The following is an 18,370-nucleotide window of genomic DNA, read 5'->3' as shown; positions in this document are numbered from 1 at the left end:
ATATATTGTGGAAGAAATGTAGTATGTTTTATTTATGCCCCAAGGTTATTTTAGAATGATGTGAGCACAATTCAAAACAGACCCGAAGGATTCGACATTACTTTTTTATTGATGAAGTTAGAATTCTGTCTCATTAAATCCGTTTAGATGAGGCACCCTAGGAAGAATGATATTGACAGTTTTATTTTTTGTTTTATAATGGTTTACCAATAGTTTGATGTTTCTTTTATCAAAATAATGGTAAACTGAATAATCTGCAAGCATTTTGGACAGTGACCATCACTTTGAAATGTGTCTCTACTTGAACTTGAGGAAATACCACAAATTATACAAAATTTATAAAAAACGGTACGGTAAAAGTATTTTTAAAAAAAAAATGCAACACAGTGCCAAACGCGGACAAATTTAAGAATATACCAAGCAAATGTCATTTTTTTAAACATTACTATAAGGGGCCCAATACCTTATTGAAATAATTATTTCAAGTATTTGCATAAAAAAATTTCTTTTTCTTATATATGTCTTTTGTAGCAACTGTTTACAACTTTGACTATGGGCCGAAACGAGACGATATACCGGTATCGGCCGAACCAAGCCGAGACGGCCGAAATTTGCCCACGTATATCACAATTACGTAACGCTTGGTTCCCTGAATATGCAAGATGCTCGTTGTTGATATCATACTGAATGGAATTCAATTATTTATTTTTAGCACATCTAAAGAGATGTGGGCTGGCGGTGTAATATAAAATGACATTATAAACAGTTATGCTTAGACGGCCGAAATCACCCGAAATATAGGCATCTTACTATCAAAACAGTCCAACAGCTATCTCTAGAGATCTTCAGAAAGATGTATAATGTATGAATTAATCCTTACAAAAAGCCATTATTTACAGAAAGGACTTTTACTGATTTGGTATATAAATTGCTCATGAAAAGCTGTTTTTGCCCTGATGCCACAGAATTCAGATGTATAAAGCACTAAAACAAGTTTGTATGAATTGATATTTAGTGACAGTTTGCTCATAAGTTTTTGTTTTCATTGCATGTGTTTTTTCCACTATACTGTTTAAATAAGATGTTTAGTTATCAATACATGGTATGGCTGAATCTTCTAACTATACTATTTAGTAATTGAATATAAAATCAGAAATGTTTGTTTTGTAATATTTTCAGTTTTCGCGGTAATTTTACCGTGGAATGCGTTATACAAAGTTCATCCAAGATATACAAAGTCACTGGATTACACTAAAAAATGGAAGACGTGCTTGTTCTCTCTAACCTACCAGTTACCTACAATTATGTTACTAATCCTGTTGTTAAAGCGGTATCACCACTGACAGGATTTGTTAGGTACATTTATTTTCAACATGTTTACATCGATAGAGTAATAATGTTTGTACCTGGAAAAGAACCCAATTGTCTGTGATAATTGATCGTCGACTTCTTTCTTGAAAAAGTTGACTTCGATTTAGATTGCCTATGATTGAATGCCGTTCTCACACTCATTTGGCAGAAACAAAATTCTAAAATGTTCCCTTGATTCGGATAATATTTGGACAATCTAATAACCAGTCACATTCACCATGAAAAATGAAAATGAAGTCTTCGTTTGAATCTTACTTAAATAAATACAGTTGTTAAAATTTCTTAAAAAGATTATCGATCGTGCAGGTTTTTTTCTGCTGGAAAAGTTAAGCATTATTCGCCACTTACAAGCACGTTGGAGATTTATACAAGTAAGATAAATGTTTCATAAAATATTTAGCTTCTTCAGGACTTCAGGTATACGTTTTGATTATCACGCAAGTAAAGATCTAACGTTTAATTTGCTGCGAAGAACTAATCCACCAAATTGCCATTTACACTGGATTACAACGAAACAATTTGGAAGCTTGAAAGTGTCTTTATGTGTAGAATATTTCAACGACAGAAATTCACGTTAGAAAATTTTGGTCTGATATTCAAACACTTTCACAAAAATTGTTTTACAAAGGGTGTTCATATTCATCAGAAAACATGACCACCAGAGGATATTATGACCCGTCCGTGAAATTGTAAAACATAGTTATTCAAATTATTTTAAATTATCAAGAACATGAGCTAAATAGGAAAATCTTAAAACTCATTCCCTTCCTAAATATCTGGTTTAGTATTCAAATAATGTCTGGGTTACTCTCTGCTTACTTATCAACGTAATACAATTATCTTAATATAAAAACAAAAGAAAAACACACAAACAATAAGAAATCTCCCTGTAATAATTTTGTTTGAATATCACGACTTTACAATTGTAGGGGGAAACTTCTCCCACATTCTCCCCAACTTTGTCATCCAGCCCTGCTCTCTTACACAAAGAGCCTATTGTGTTCATGTTGTTTTCTTGAAATTGGTAACTATGATTTTTGATACATATTTCCGTTTTAAACTTGATTCTCATTCAGTACACAGAGTTTAAAGATATTCTGCCCGTAGGAAAATTTTGTGCTGTATACATATAGGCAACTGTGGCATTTACCATTAAGAGATTTTCAAGATGGAGGAAGACGCCGGATGCTCCTCCGGGGATTATTTCAGAGATCAGCACACACCAGGGTAGAACAGATCTTCCATACGCTATTTGGATATCTTCCCCTTATTGAAGAAATCTACATCCACCCAAAGCGTGGATTGAACCCGCAGCGGGGACGGGCTAGTGATTCAAGTCAGCGATCTTAACTAATAAACCACTTTCCTCACATAAAGCACTATTTTTTTACAAAGTTTATTGAAAAATAAAGGAGGGAATTATCTTGGAATATTTGACCGCAACAGTAATGAAAAAGGTGGTGCTCTAAACAGCAGATGTGTTTATAAATTTATTTGAATAGCATAATATGATAATCACTCCACAAGCATCTAAAGTACATGTTTTTTGCAGTATTAATAACTATGTTTGCTGTACTAAGGTGATAGAATGACTATTTAAAGTTCACTTGCAGTGGTGGTACTAAGGTCACGGTCAGTGGAAAGTTTCTGGATAACGCACACTATTCATTTATGCAGACAATGTACGAAGAGGAATTGCAGGTAAGAAAATTAAAATATAATCAAAATACAGACACAATAGCGGCATATTAAGCAATACAAAATCTGCTACAGAAATCATTGATTATTTGAGATAAGGAGACTGTCTAAGCCAGTATGATAATTGCTTTATGAATATTAGGCACTATTAAAAACATGAACATAAAATATGACATTTGCAAGTAAAAAAACAAGAGGCAGAGCGTGCACTGTTAACATTTGTTGTTTTACTGTATATGACCTGTAAACGGATATATTTTATTCATTGACATTTAAACAAATGCATTAGTTTACTGAGTACCTTATACTTGTTATCTGAAAATCTTGTCATTTTAACGGATCTTTCATACAATCACAACAACATATTTACCTTAGTGTAAGAATTTCCTTTTACTGCTTTATATAACTTATTTGCTGATTTCTTTTTGTTTTATCTTTGTTTCTCTCCGTTTTTCAAACACTACTCAAAATACATTAAACTTGGTATTTAGATGGAGATTTGCGAAATAAGATCATCAGAGAAAACGTTATGCAAAGTTCCAGAAGCACCTCGAGCGATTAAATACTTAGTACTGGAACAATTGAAGAGTATGGAAGTTGCAGCGGGCATCGGCTTTGACGGTGCAAGACACAATTTTACAATAAAGTACTTACAGGATCCATTGATTCACAGTCTTCCCGGGGACGGTAATGTGGTGACATTCGATTCAAATAGTTATCAACTAACAATTAATGTAAGAATTTAAATTTCATTGAAACAGTTATTGAAGTTTGACAACAGAATTAGTGATGCTAATAACCATTTTGCAGTGGTATTGCGGACATAACACTTACTTTGACAAACATGATACTGTTATTGTAATAATTCATTTTGCCTCTGCTCTTGAGGAAGTATTATATATGTAACATTTCACTCTAAATTATATTTGATATGGCTGTCGTAATAATGATATTCTAGATACGCCTAAATGTCTTAAAAAGTTCTTTCTCAAAAGATAAGAAAATCAATATCAATTATGAAAAAAGACAAACAGGTGAAGTGACTGAATTTTACTCTAATAATTGCACATTTCATTTCGGTACAGTCTCATTTAAACCGGTATTCACTGCCGTTTGAATACATCTGCGGATGTCTCTAAATTGCTTTTTGTACTTTTAGCAAGTGTAAATGTTGAGTTCTGCTCAACCCGTGGCTAGAGGGCGTGGACGGTAGCATGCATTTCCACTACCGTCCATGAACAGGCTTAATCAAACCGAGCCTGCAACATTTTCGTTTTTGTCGTGTTGAGCGACCTGTGAAGTTTCCACTTTTTTCTATTGTAAAACATTTGCTTTGTTTCGATATTTTCTTGTTACAACTCTTCGTATAAATCTATTACTGCATACTTTATTACAGGCAATTATACACCATGTTTGTGCACTTTAATTGTAACATTTTTCACTAAAGACTTTTCACTTTACACAACATCTCAAAAACAGACTTATTCAGGCATCTTTGTTGTTGTTTTTTTTTTAATTTGATTGAATTTTTTGTTGCAGTTGAATGTCTACACGTTCAATTTTCATTTTACCATCATAATATTAATAAAAGTGTTTATTGGTAGGTATAAAATTTCATCGTACTTGTTTTAATTCCTGGTGTGATGGAGTCCATACAATATACATTTATGATAAGTTTCCGTTTAAACCAATGTACAGACACGTGATGAATTTTATTATTTTCATTACATTTTCTGTATCGACTCGGTCAAACCGAGTCTGCTATTTGTGCTGATTACATTATATGCGTGTTTAAGGGGATCAAAGATGAAACAGCGGACAAAAATGAAACTTGATTTGTTTTGTAATTAATCCTAAATGGATATGTATAGCTTTTCTCCAAGCATTATTTCTTAGTTAAATACAGAGTTATATATAATATATCATACAATATTTATATAGCGCCTTGTCATGGTAAACGCGTTTAAAAGTGCTTTACATACAAATGCAGCCGCCATCAGAGCATAAGCTCAATCTCTACTAGTACAGCGACAAAGCCAAAGAAAACCCTAATGACTCAGAGAAATAAAAGTTATATACAGACATATACTGCTGACATACCTTAGCTCTTTGCGAATAAACAGTCTGGTTCTTTAACGTGCCCTTTACGAAGGCGGATCAACGCGAATCAGTCTTTCTTGAAGTACCAGTACTGGCCTCTGGGTAGGCTGGAAACGCTCAAAAGTATCTTTTAGAACTTTTCAGTTCCTGCACCGGGATTCGAATCCCATACAACTGGATTGATAGTCAAGCTTGTAACCACTAGACCACCGGACAGTTTATGCAATAATCGTTACTTTGCCTGCAAGACGTACAAAGAAGTGAGAAAACTTTGACAATTTATAAAAGCCTTAGTAATCACAACATCCAGTACAGTAAATATTCTCCATTTTATATTTTAAATAAACGCATAATCACATGCTTCGCTAATTCCACAGGGTGAATATCTGAATCTTGTTGCAACCACCTTGGATGTAAGTGTCACAATTGGCGTAGAACCATGCGCAATAATAAACCTGACATTAGTATCAATTGTGTGTATTGCTCCTGCAACAAAACCGCTACCTGGAATACCTGGTATAGAGAATCCGGAAGTTAATGTAAGTTTATATCAACTTTTAAAATGAGTTGCGTAATATTTGTCTCTATTAGTATAACACTTTCGTATTCAAAAGATAAAATAAGTGGTTATTAGGTGTCATTTCTCTGGGTTCTACAATCATAGTAACCTATATGTCAGTATAAACGTAATGAATTTCGTTTATTATTTGGATGTATGTTTAATTAACAAATTACCGAATTATAAACATTGGAAGTTCTATATCTTGCTTTTTAAAATACAGGTAACAATTGGTAACATCCACAAGACAGTTGGATATGTACGTTATAAAGAAGAGGTCAAAACAGTAGTTATAGTGTTTTCAGTGGTGGGCGCTGTGGCTTTTATAGCACTAACTGTTTTGGGTTTGTATTTTTACTTTGTCTTGTATCGTAAGTATATATCTGTCAGTGTTCGTACTGAACAGTTTCAATAAAATGAATTAAAATGCGTTTAAATGTAAGAAAATAAGGACAAATGTCATGGTAGAAGTCTATTTCCTAACAGTCTACCCTCATTTGCACATTGAACAGTATATATATAAAATGTATAAAAAGTAAAACACGTAAAAATCTAGCACATAACAAACATTTTTGAAAATGATAAGTTAATATAAGAACTGCGGCGACAATTCAAGATGCATTGCTAAGGGAAACGCATAGTGAACTTACAGTTTATTACGAAAGACCCGTGGTGACATTTCAACTTCAATATTTCACGCTTTCTGCTTCATGATTTCACGATTTCCTCTTCATAAATTACGAATTCACGATTTCTGCTTCCTGATTTTAATATTTCCACTTCACGAATTCACGATTTTACGATTTAACTTCACGATGTCTTGATTTCAGTTTCAAGATTTCACGATTTCATGTTTTCATGGTTTCACGATTTCCACTTCACGAATTCATGATTTCACCGTAAACTTCACGATTTCATGATTTCACTATTTCCGATTGGCCAATCCATTCGGTTAGTCTCCATTCTATGGAGTGTATACGTAATGAATGGGCTGAGTTACCAAGGATGACTTTATACTCCTGCATACGTCTATGTGGAGGTTGAAGAGGGATATTTGTGCCATTACCAACACAGTATTGGATACTTTCAACACTAAAACATGTATGAAAACAATAAGATGCCAAAGTAGCTTAACATTTTCAGACATTTCCAAAATATATAAGTATGTTTATTATACCCCCGCCATTTATGGCGACGGGGCATTTAAGCCTTGCAGTTGTCCGTCCGTCTTTCGTTATTTTGGAATCCGTTTCTTTGTCCATAGGCACATTGGTTTCCGTTCATTTAAAAGAGAATGCTTGCATGGATTGAATTTACATTTTGTATGTATATCTTTTCCATGCCTGTAATGTAGTAAAACGTCTAAGCTGCTTTTTTATGCTTTGTATGGCCCTCGTGGTAAGGCCATTCTCTTGATTAATTCAGTTTGCATACCATTTACCCAGCACATGGCAATAGCTTAGATGTGAATATGATGCATTGTTTTTTGTTTAATAGAACAAAAATAAATAAAGTCGCGAAAAGTTGAAATTGTACTATTATGAAATTGTGAAATCGAGAAATCGTGCATTCTTGAAGTCGAAATCGTGAATTTGTGAAGTGTAAATCGCGAAATCAAACAATCGTGAAGTTTAATGGTGAAATCGTGAACTCGTGAACTCGCGAAATTGTGAAGTGGAAATCGCGAAATCGTGAAATCGTACAGTTTAATCGTGAAATCGTGAATTCGTGAAGTGGAAATCGTGAAATCGCGCAATTGTGAAGTTTAATCGTTAATTGCTTACTGTTAATAAGAAGATGATTTATAACTGCAGACAAGGCATGCTACAATGCATCTTGTATATATCATTGATTTTACGTAAAAGTGGAATGAGAATTCGAAGTTTAAGGGTCCGTTTCACGAAGCCTTCTTAAACCGAAGTTAGATCAAGGACATCATTTTAAATAGATTCATCCTAGCTTTTTGGCTATTCTTTGAATCTTGGCCAAACAAAAATAATATAATAGGTCAGATCTAGAATGAATCAACGACATCTTTTTAAAAGTATAAAGTTATATCCCATGGAATAAATCTGTTCAAACTTAGGAGAGAACTTAGGATGAAACTGATGACTTTTTCTGTATTCTACTAGTTAGACTTCTGTCCTTGTTCGTTAAATGTGTTTTTATTCTGTAGGACTCTCGTCCAATTTGTAACAGAATTTATAAATTTTATCGACTTTGACGGTGTTGTTAGGCGTTGTTATCGGATCATATTATATTACATTCTTTTAAAGTTACATAGGAATAGTATAAATAAGACAATTATACATGCAGATTAGTTGCCTTCGGATATATTATAAATGTGTCATTAAACCACTTCACGTTTGTACAGGTATTGTCCTCATATATCGAAAGTACAGAAAAATGCAGAACAAAATTCGATATCTTGAAAGAACTCAAGAATTGAATCAGACAACAGCTGTTGCTATGGAAAGCAGGTAAATTATTCTTCTTTTCTAGCTTGCCTTTTTTCTCAGTGTAAACGAAATATAAAATACAAACACTTTTGTTTTCTTAGTATTTTATGTCCTAGAAACTGACATTTTATTATTTTATAGGAACAAAACAGCAGCTGCTGTAACAGGCGGTCAAGAAAACACACCAGCCTATGAAGACATTTCTGACAACGACATTGTTACAGACAATGAATTGCCCAGGGGGAATGCGTATGAAAAAGTGGACGGATATCTAGAATCACGCCCATACCTTCAGTTAAATGTAGAAAATGCACCTCGTGGTATAGAACACTCGGAAGCGAGTGGTTCATCAAAAAAATCTAAACAGCATGCATGCTCTGTGGATAAAGACTATATACATCCTACGAGTGATTCGAGCTCGTAGTAGCAGTTCCGAGTAAGAGTGGTATTTCAGCTTGATTTAAATGTAGAGTTTGCAATAGAATTATCCACTGTTGTTTGTATGATAAATCTGTACCTTGGTTGTTGATTTAATTAAGGCAATGAAATAGTTTCAACAAGAATGAGAGAACAATTTCATCAACAAGTAATAGAAAGAGTATTGGAACTCGAGGGTAAACGATATTAAATACCTGCACACTTTTAGTTACCGCACCCTGTACTCAGTGTATACGATTTACCTGCACCAAATTTGTTAAGAAAAAACACCGAGCTATGATACAAGAGTGAGAAAACTAATTGATCAATAAGAATGAGAGAACTAATTTATAAACAAGAATGAGATAATTAATCTATTTACAAGAGTGAGAGAACTAATGTATAACAAGAATAAGAGAACTAATTTATTAACAAGAATGAGAGAACTAACTTATCAACAAGAATGAGAGAAGGAACTAATTTATCAACAAGAATGAAAGGACTAATTTATCAACAAGAATGAGAGAACTAATTTATCAACAAGAATGAGAGGACTAATTTATCAACAAGAATGAGACAATGAACTAATTTATCAACAAGAATGAGAGAACGAACTAATTTATCAACAAGAATGAGAGAACTAATTCATAAACAAGAATGAAAGAACTAGTTTATCGTCAAGAATGAGAGAACTAATTTATCAACAAGAATGAGAGAACTAAATCTTAAACAAGAATGAAAGAACTAATTTACCGACAAGAATGAGAGGACTAATTTATCAACAAGAATGTGAGAACTAATTTATCAACAAGAATGAGAGAACGAACTAATTTATCAACAAGAATGAGAGGACTAATTTATCAACAAGAATGAGAGAACTAATTTATCACCAAGAATGATAGAACGAACTAATTTATCAACAGGAATGAGAAAACTAATTCATAAACAAGAATGAAAGAACTTATTTATCGATAAGAATGAAAGAACAGATTTATAAACAAGAATGAGAGAACTTGTCACGCTTTTCATTATAAATTATATAAAACAAAAATTCTAAACGAATAATTCAGCAGTGACTTTATTAACACTAATATTGATGCCTTAATAAATACAATGTAATCAACTTTTGTAGATCAAATAGAAGTAGTTAATAAAAGAATTGTTAAACTCAAAGTGTCACGTATACAAAATTGAAAGCCACTAGTTCATAGTTTAGTAATAAAATGTTATTGCTATCCAAGAAATGACGTTTGAAGAAGTGTTATCCGTATATATTTCATTGTATGTGTATCAAATAATTAAAACAAAGGCAGAACAATTTAATCAAAAGAGGGAAAACAAGAATTTTATTACCTAATTTTTATCATGTTTTGTATAATATCGGTTGTTTGCATAAATGTTGTTTCTGATTTCCTATTATACTGGTATCTTTAATTGTATTAAAATCACAACGTTTTATGCCTTTTCAATGACCTACAATCAGTTCATTGGGAAAGTTGAAAAGTTAATAGGTATATTATTAAGTCTTTGAATTAAAATGGAGGTAACTAAATCCGAAAGAATAGTTATTATGACTGTTTCAAATCGATTACAAATGGAATTCAGCAAGTAAATGAAAATATAATATTTAATGTTTTGCAACTGTTATATGATCTCTTATAAGTACAGAAAAGATTACTTTGAATTTCTCTCTCAGCAATGTGGTGTTGACATTTTTCAGATTGTATTTCATCGTACTTGGTTAACTTGGTGCACACTTGAAGTTTGTCATTGCAAAATGCATATAATTTGTTTTAGTTTACATTGCAAGATATAAAACAGTTATAACTTGTTATCAAAATACATATATATTTATATTTTCAGTAATTGTGTTTACTAATAAAATCTGTAAAAAATCTGTACTAAACTCCGTTAATGTATATAGTGTATTTACAATAGTTTTGTTATGTCAGGTCCATAAAATGTCTTGAAAGTACTTAGAAATTATATTTTAACATGAAAAACAATGTGTATTGCAAAAAAGAACATTAGACGCTATGTTTACAAATATGTCATGTTTTAGAATACAGTGTAGTTCTTTTCAAATAATTTATATAATTTGTAATTCAATTAAAATAACAACGAAAAAGAATGAAAACATTCCAAGAACATGAAACCCTACAGAAGAGTATGTAAGAATGTGTATAAATTGCTGACACAGAAATATATAGACAAAGCGAAATCGATAGGTAATAAGGACAAGGAACGCAATGACAGCAAATGTTTGGACAAAACAGTAGCTTAATACGGCTTTTATAGAATTGAAACTGGTTTATTTTGCGCCTCAGACTTTGGTCTTATCTCCACCATGTTGAAAAGTCACAGGACAATGTAAACAAGTAAACAAACTATTTCCATCAAATACAGTCCTCATACTGGAAGGTGACCCTAATTATCTTAACTGCAGTGTAACCTAACGATCTGATATATGTCAATGATGTATATACACTATTCCTGTTGTACATACACTATATTATTACACCTAATGTTTGAATTAAAATTTGCATATATAAACATCTACAGTTGTTGTTTGCTTAAAAAAACTATAAATGATAAATTAAAAACATTTCCTTTTTCAAATTGTGCGACACAAGGAGAAAAAATATAATGAAATACTTGATCATATTAAAGGGAAGTAATTCCGAAGCAAAAACAGCAACAAGTCTTTTATAATTGGACTTCTTTGACACATTAGCTTTTATTATATGTTGAATATTTATACAAAGGTATTTAAAAATCCGTACACGTAATTTTAAAATCCTTCGGTGGATTGTTGATTTACAGACCGGACAGATAAAAGTCCTGTTGACCTTTGACCTTCAAGTGTGAGCTTGGCCATCGAGATAGCGGTCCGGGTTTTACGTATGACACGTCGTTTCATTATGGACAATATTGATGCAAAGTAATATGACAATCCCTTGATATATAACAGAGGTATGGACCGGACACGAAATTGCGGACGGAATGACGGATGGACAGAAAAGCATAAATCTATAGTCCCCTAAATTGGTTCGAAACCAGCAGTGGTCTAATAAAAGTTAGCCAAAGTAGGTTAATAATTGTTTCGTCGCCGGTTGTACGTCAGGTTTGGGAATTAAGGTTTTAGACAAATAATTTGTATTTCTTTCCTTTGTATTGTTAGGGAAGAGGTTTTATGTTGAGCATTTCTCCAGATATGCAGGAAGCCATTATCACTGCGTCTCCCTAAAACAAATCTCACAGCACGCCGATGTGCACACTGCCAGCATACACTCCCACATACAAAACAAACATACGAGAACAAACCGAACAGATAATGGAGCATAGTGGGGTACCGCCTCGAAACGGCCAGTGGCAAAAACACCCCTAGGGAGCTTAAAACCAGTTTATACTGCGCACCCAACCTCACTCGTACTCTCACCATGTTCCAAAATTACGGACCAGTGTAAAAAAAATAATCCACAGGGGAATATCTATCACTCGTAATGGAAACAAAAGGCATGACCTGTAAAACACAAAACAGCTCCTGTATAATTATATAAAAGCAAACGCCATAGCACCAAGAGAAAAACGGCTAATATACCATACCCACAAGACAAACATCCAATCAATGGGATTTTAGAACTGCCTATTATGGAGTTTTCCACTTGTGTCGTTAAACATAAAGAGGAAAGCTTTGCGTCCAAAGGCGGTAAAAAGGATGAAGACCAAACAGACAGTGTGTCTCAAAACATTCCAGAAATAGTCGAGTTTGGGAAGTATTTTTCCCAACCCTGGATGTGTGGAACCTTGAATGCAAGGTCAGTGTCATTAGAGGTTGGCTTTCTTGTATGGTTGACATACTTTACACAATATTATCAACTGAAACAGGCACTTAGACAACAATCATACATTGAAACATCTTTCTTAAGCGGAATTTTCCAGGAACTGATATTCTGGAACAAAAACCCATTAAGGCTACTTTTTTTTCAAGCCATTTAATAAAATGACTTATCACCACTGACAACAATAAAATGTTATATTTTATCGCATAAGTTTGGGCTGTAAAAGAAACAACAAACAAATAATTCAATCTTACCTTTGACCTCTGTAGCCTGGAGCTTAAGGTCTCCAACTTTGAATCAAGGGCCCCACCTTGGGTTACAAATTCAACTCCTTTACTCTCATGTGAAAAAATATCAATCTGGTACGGAAGGCCGGTGCGCCATGCTAAGAATCAAATGCGAAATGCCAAATAATTAGTGCAAAGTGGTATTTGCCAAAAGCTTAATGTCAAATGAAATGCATTTTTTGGTGTTCATGCGAAATGAATGACAGAATAGGATCGGCAAACCATGTTTAATTCCGATCCTATTGTGTCGTTCATTTCGCAAGAAAAAGAAAACATTTAATTTCTTATTTACATTATATTTCGTTTCCATTTGTGAAAAAGATTATATTATAAATTGCACACATTAAATTTAGCTTCCCGGCAATTCTGTTCACCAGATGAAAAATCTGCGACGTCATCTAAGGAACGTTCTTTCGACTATACGCGGACGTCGTCGAAACAGCGGCCTGTTATCACTAAGCAGCGTTGACGTAACTTTCGCGCCTTTTCTTGAAATGAACGTTAAATATTTCAATGGAAAAGAATAGGGCGAATGTAAACATTAAGTATTAACAATTTGCATGAAGAAGTTGGCATTTAGCATAAAGTAATTGGATTTAGCATTAAACATTTGTCACCTGGAAATAAGCATTGTGCACTACATACAATGTACTTCCACAATATGCCTATTTACGCTCCCATTTACGAGTTAAATCCAGAAGTGCATTTGTTATCTTCCTATACTAACAAAAGTTTGGAATCATTAAGTTTCCAAGTGGCAGCTAGCCACCTCTAAAAGATAAATATGTTTTATAAATATGGAAAATCTGAAATAAGACAAGTTATGTTTATACTTGTGGGAGAACAAAATGTTCGACCATGCACATAACTCGTTACATTTCAATAAATGGTCTTTCTTACAATTTTTTCTAGTACGCAGGTGAATGTTTTAAAATACTAGCAGATTCATGTAACTTTTCTCTTCGTCTTTTTTATGAAATTGCAAAACTATGATCTAGCTTGGCTTACTTTAATTTAAATACCTACATAAATATCAAAATCTAAACCGAAGCACTTCAAATTGAATTGTAAAAAATGAGCATGTGAAAAACAATACAAGAGACTACCAAAACGTGCACACCCACATAATGTTTCATTTAAATGGATGTGTAACTGAAATGTAAAACTTGGGGTTTTTTAATCACCAATTCTTTTCAAAAAGAAAACTTAATAATCACTGGTTTAGTTTTATCTATATTGCCTGTGAAAACTCTTAAACCCATGATGAAAATTACTCACATTAGCGCAGATCTACAATATCTCAATCTATGTATGGCTAGTGTCACACACATGTCCCTATGTAGTATATTGACACATCTGTTTGGGGATGATAGTAGAAGGATCTATGAAAACAGTACTACGATTCTGTAAATGCATCTTTAAGTGTATCTTTATATCTATGCTTACTCTTCATCTTTTTTCGATTTATTGTCCTGATATTTTACATCCAAGTTTAAATCTGAGACAGTTTTCATGATAAAAAAATTAATAAAGAGGGAGATAACTGTATAAAAGGTAGAGTTATGGTCCATTTACATTGTATTTTTCTGAATGTGCTCCATCATTCTGTTCAATTTGTATACATTTTCTTCATTAGTTTTAGACACTTTGAAAGAACATTCAATTAAGAGAGATAACTTAAAAACGAAGGGTAAAGTTGTTTTTTTTCTTGCACATGACACATCATTATGTCATGCTGATCATTAGTGACGAGTATTTTTTGTTTGTTTGTTTTTTTTCAAAAATTATCCCAGAATGGTAAAATTACAGACCAGACAGGAAATACTGATGAAAATGCAATAAAGGGAGATAATTCAAAAAGTAACAAGGAGTAATTTAAGGTTCTTGCAGGCGAAACATCATAGGGTCATTCTTATCATTGTTGCAAAAAATTTTGAAATCTATTCGTGAACGACAGTTACAGACCGGATACGAAATCGGAATTGACGTTCTATAAAGAGAGATAATTAGTATAGATAGATACATGGTATTGCTCTAGCATACTGATCATTTGTGCCAAGTCTTTTTGAAATTCACCTTTGACTGACTAAGTCATAGACTTTGATGAACGAACGAACACACGGAAAGACGGACGGAGCCGTGGATGCAGCAAATACTAATTCACTATCCTGGTGGGGGCATAAAAACAACAGAAGGTATATGAAGAATTTGACAGTTTGAAAAGTGATGTCTCTTTGAATTCTTTATTATTGTTAAGCTTGACTCATTTCTTCTTAATCTAAAAATTAACGAAGCATGGTGCATTTTCTCTTGTATTTGAGGATGATCACTTGGTCGTATAAACTTCTCTGCAAACAAAAACTAAGATACTTAAATCAAGTCTCACACGATTAAATTCGATGCTATATTCATATTATGCTAAAATAAACTGAAAATACATGACGAGTTACAAGTATAATAAATAAAGGCTTGACAAAATGTATGGATTGAAAATTAACAAACAGTAACTAAAGAATCGATTGTCTTTGTGCATGGATATAATGTTACAAAACAAAAAACAAAACAAAACAAAAACACATGTATATGTCTACATCGTTTCGTTTTTTGTTTTTTCTTAACATTTCCGTATGGAAAAACATATATGATACGTAGATTTGCAAAGCAAGTTTTCTTTAGTTTTATATTCATGACAAAATAATTTTAATTCATAGATAGCGCCAGTATGTATATTTTTTTTATTTTAAAGAAGTTTAAACAGCGCATTTCCAAATAAATCTGTTTTTGATGAGATGCATTTTCTTATGTAAGGATTTTGTAAATTAACAGCGATAAAACACGATGAAATATTCTAACACTAAACTATAAGATCACTTTAAAATCATAGACGTATTGCGTAACAATAGCAAACTCAAATTGATCGAGCCTGTTCCTGCGAAGCACCTGTCACGCCAATTTCAGGATTTAGCGGACATTTCTTTACAGAAACAACTAATGTATTACATGGCTCGTTAGGACAGAAAAATAACAAAACTTCGAATAAGTTACATAAAACATGCCTCCTTAGTCGGAACCGTGCGATTACCTTTACTTTAGAGCTTAGACGGAAAAAATAATTCAATCAAATATTATTTTCCATTCAGAACTTAAATACCCGTCTGCAGTACAAGAAGTGGTTTCACCTGGGTCTCTGAGAGGCATAGACGCAAAAAAGAAAAAAAAGCAGAAGATTTCAGCTAATCAAGTTATTCAAAAACATATGCCAACCTTTCAGCGTGGGGTATAGTGAAACCTTATTAACGATCTAAGCAAGATCATATCTCAGTTTTTACTCGTCACAGGTAAAGGAAACTATATACATGCCCTTCCCATGATGATACCAACTGAATGGCATAGATTTCATAACCCTTGCTTTCATTTTGACAAAAGTGTGCTCTTTTTGTACTTATCCATTCTTCCACGAAATTGTGTTCGCAGTTGACAGCAAATTAGTATCTACGTAACTTCACACAAAATCTGAATAAAATTTCACACACTCTTCTTTGTCATGGTGAAACAAACTGAATGAGATAAGTCCCGTCACTCTCTCTTTCTTTCTGATGAAATTTTATCTCTTTTTGTACTTAGCCATATTTTTTCTCGTTGTTATTTTTCAACAGCTTAGCCATATTTTATTTATTGTTTCTCAACAATATTCCGTTTGTTCATAACATTATATTTCTACTGAGCCCTTTATGGTGAGCTTGACATATACGTCCAAATGGCTGTTTGGTGTATGCGTGTTAGTGTGTGCATCTTTCTGGATTTTTCTGGACTATAAATTAGCATGCATGGAACAGTATTTTAAATTAGCATGCATGGAACAGACATTTTAAATACAAGACATAAATATTTGCCTAAATGAGACTAAGTGTCTGGCATTATAACAGGTCCCTATCTGAAAAGTCAAGGTCACACTTGGGTCAAAGGTCATTGGAGCTTGTCTGAGCCGTAACTTTGACATGTGTAGAGTAATTTAATTCTTAAAGTGAAACAGAGTATTTTGCAATAGGACTAAAGGTCCCTTGCTCAAAGGGGTTACAGATCATATCAGATCTTGTCATTACAGTAACATTGAATTGTAGGTAGCTGGTAGATGGATTTTGTTACATGGCTGAAATGTTTGAGTCATTGAGATGGTTTGTCAACAGATAACAGGCTCAACATTGTTGTCCTTTGGTCATCAACATTCTAGTATCTACGTTGCTGTTTATTTTTCGAAATAATTACATCTTATTTAATTTGTGTACAGTTCTAGATATTTCACTTTAAAATGTATAGGTTTTCAAAGACTTTAAAGACCAGATTTTAATACTGAGACATTTTGCTTGTAAACGATAAAATCCGTCCAATTTATGATGACTGTTATAATATAAGTTATTTACTGTTATGATATAAGCTATTCATCACTAGTATATTCGAATAAAATGTTGAAAATATGTTTGAGTACAATAGTACTAACTTGGTTTACAGTATTCATTTGCTATTTAAGTAATGTTACTATCGGACCATTGTTAATTATTGTTTTCCTTTCAAATATTGCATCCTGAATACTGAGCTTAATTTTCAATGAAAAATGCACTTTACATTGACTTAAATGTAGATCAAGTCAATACATGCAAATTGCCAAAAAAAAATGGAAAAATGATTTTTATGCCCCCGGGCGCATAGCGATTGAACCAGCCGTCCGTCCATTAGAACCAAATTTTACCGTTTCGCCTACAGCCTGCATAAATGACTCAATTTAGTTCATAGTTACACTCAACAAACCCTGTGGCAAGACCTACCAACTGACTTATATATAAATATCCTTGACCTTCATATGATCTTCACCTTTAAACTTAAACCCGCAAAAAACACACGATATCTTTGGTCATACACCCGCGGGCATTATTTTGCGTTTTATAAACGAAGCTTCTTGTTCATTAATATACATGTTTTTAAATAACTGAGTAAATGTAGTTTTAAAGTAGTGCTGAGTGAACTTTGCTTAAGACAGTTATGTTCAAATTTCTGGAAAAAAATGAAACTGTTGGAGAAAAGACTGACAAGAGACTTCTACACATTGATGTCACAGGTGTAGAGAGCCAACTGCCAGCCAGTGAGATAGAGATTGGAGAGACATGCAAGTTTCAGCTCTTTTGTTGTCCGAAGAAGTGCATCACTGTTTGAAACATTAAGAATTTTTAGTGTGGCATTTGCAGAATACCTCGCCGGACATCTTTCTGTTGAAAAGAAGCTGTTGAAAAACGGACGGCTATATCTGCTTCATCTACTCTAGAAACATGAGAACTTTATCACTGGGATCGGTTATTTGACCAGGAATCGTTCTAGTGTCCCAGGAAGAACTCTCAACCCTAATGTCTCTGATTATAAATGTTTTTAACTCTGTTCCTGCGTCATTATAGATGTCTGCGTCGTGGTAGATATCTTCGCCGTAATAAAGTTCTGCATTGTTTGCGTGTTTCAAAGGGCCTTGGACTGCTATCATCCCCGTTGTTGTTCATCTGTCCAGGTAACTGCCATGTCAGAGTGTTGAGGTCCAGCAATGACGTGCTCACGTGTGCTCTTGGGACAAATTCCTTTGGCTACTAAGAAGAC

General features: G+C 33.3%; 1 protein-coding gene across 1 annotated transcript; it reads left to right on the top strand.

The window, feature by feature from the left end:
• The first annotated feature begins 59 nt into the window (after positions 1 to 59).
• LOC128551832 (plexin-B2-like) lies at positions 60 to 11,134 on the top strand. Its single transcript, XM_053532754.1, has 7 exons — positions 60 to 1,356; positions 2,985 to 3,072; positions 3,561 to 3,803; positions 5,547 to 5,708; positions 5,952 to 6,072; positions 8,103 to 8,208; positions 8,329 to 11,134. Exons 1-7 carry the CDS (start codon positions 1,259 to 1,261, stop codon positions 8,609 to 8,611), a joined length of 1,101 nt encoding a protein of 366 aa, XP_053388729.1. The 5' UTR covers positions 60 to 1,258; the 3' UTR covers positions 8,612 to 11,134.
• Positions 11,135 to 18,370: the final 7,236 nt, after the last annotated feature.

The sequence above is a fragment of the Mercenaria mercenaria genome, unplaced genomic scaffold (assembly GCF_021730395.1).
Source record: "Mercenaria mercenaria strain notata unplaced genomic scaffold, MADL_Memer_1 contig_1749, whole genome shotgun sequence".
Classification (NCBI taxonomy): Eukaryota; Metazoa; Mollusca; class Bivalvia; order Venerida; family Veneridae; genus Mercenaria; species Mercenaria mercenaria.
Note: the sequence above shows the minus strand (reverse complement) of the source record. Positions and strands in the feature narration are given on the sequence as shown.

Bases quoted from the DNA above. Each gene is read 5' to 3' on its own strand.
- LOC128551832 (XM_053532754.1), top strand. From the start codon at position 1,259: ATGGAAGACGTGCTTGTTCTCTCTAACCTACCAGTTACCTACAATTAT. The intron at 1,357-2,984 runs GTACATTTATTT...GTTCACTTGCAG, and splicing joins CCACTGACAGGATTTGTTAG to TGGTGGTACTAAGGTCACGG. The intron at 5,709-5,951 runs GTAAGTTTATAT...TTTAAAATACAG, and splicing joins TAGAGAATCCGGAAGTTAAT to GTAACAATTGGTAACATCCA.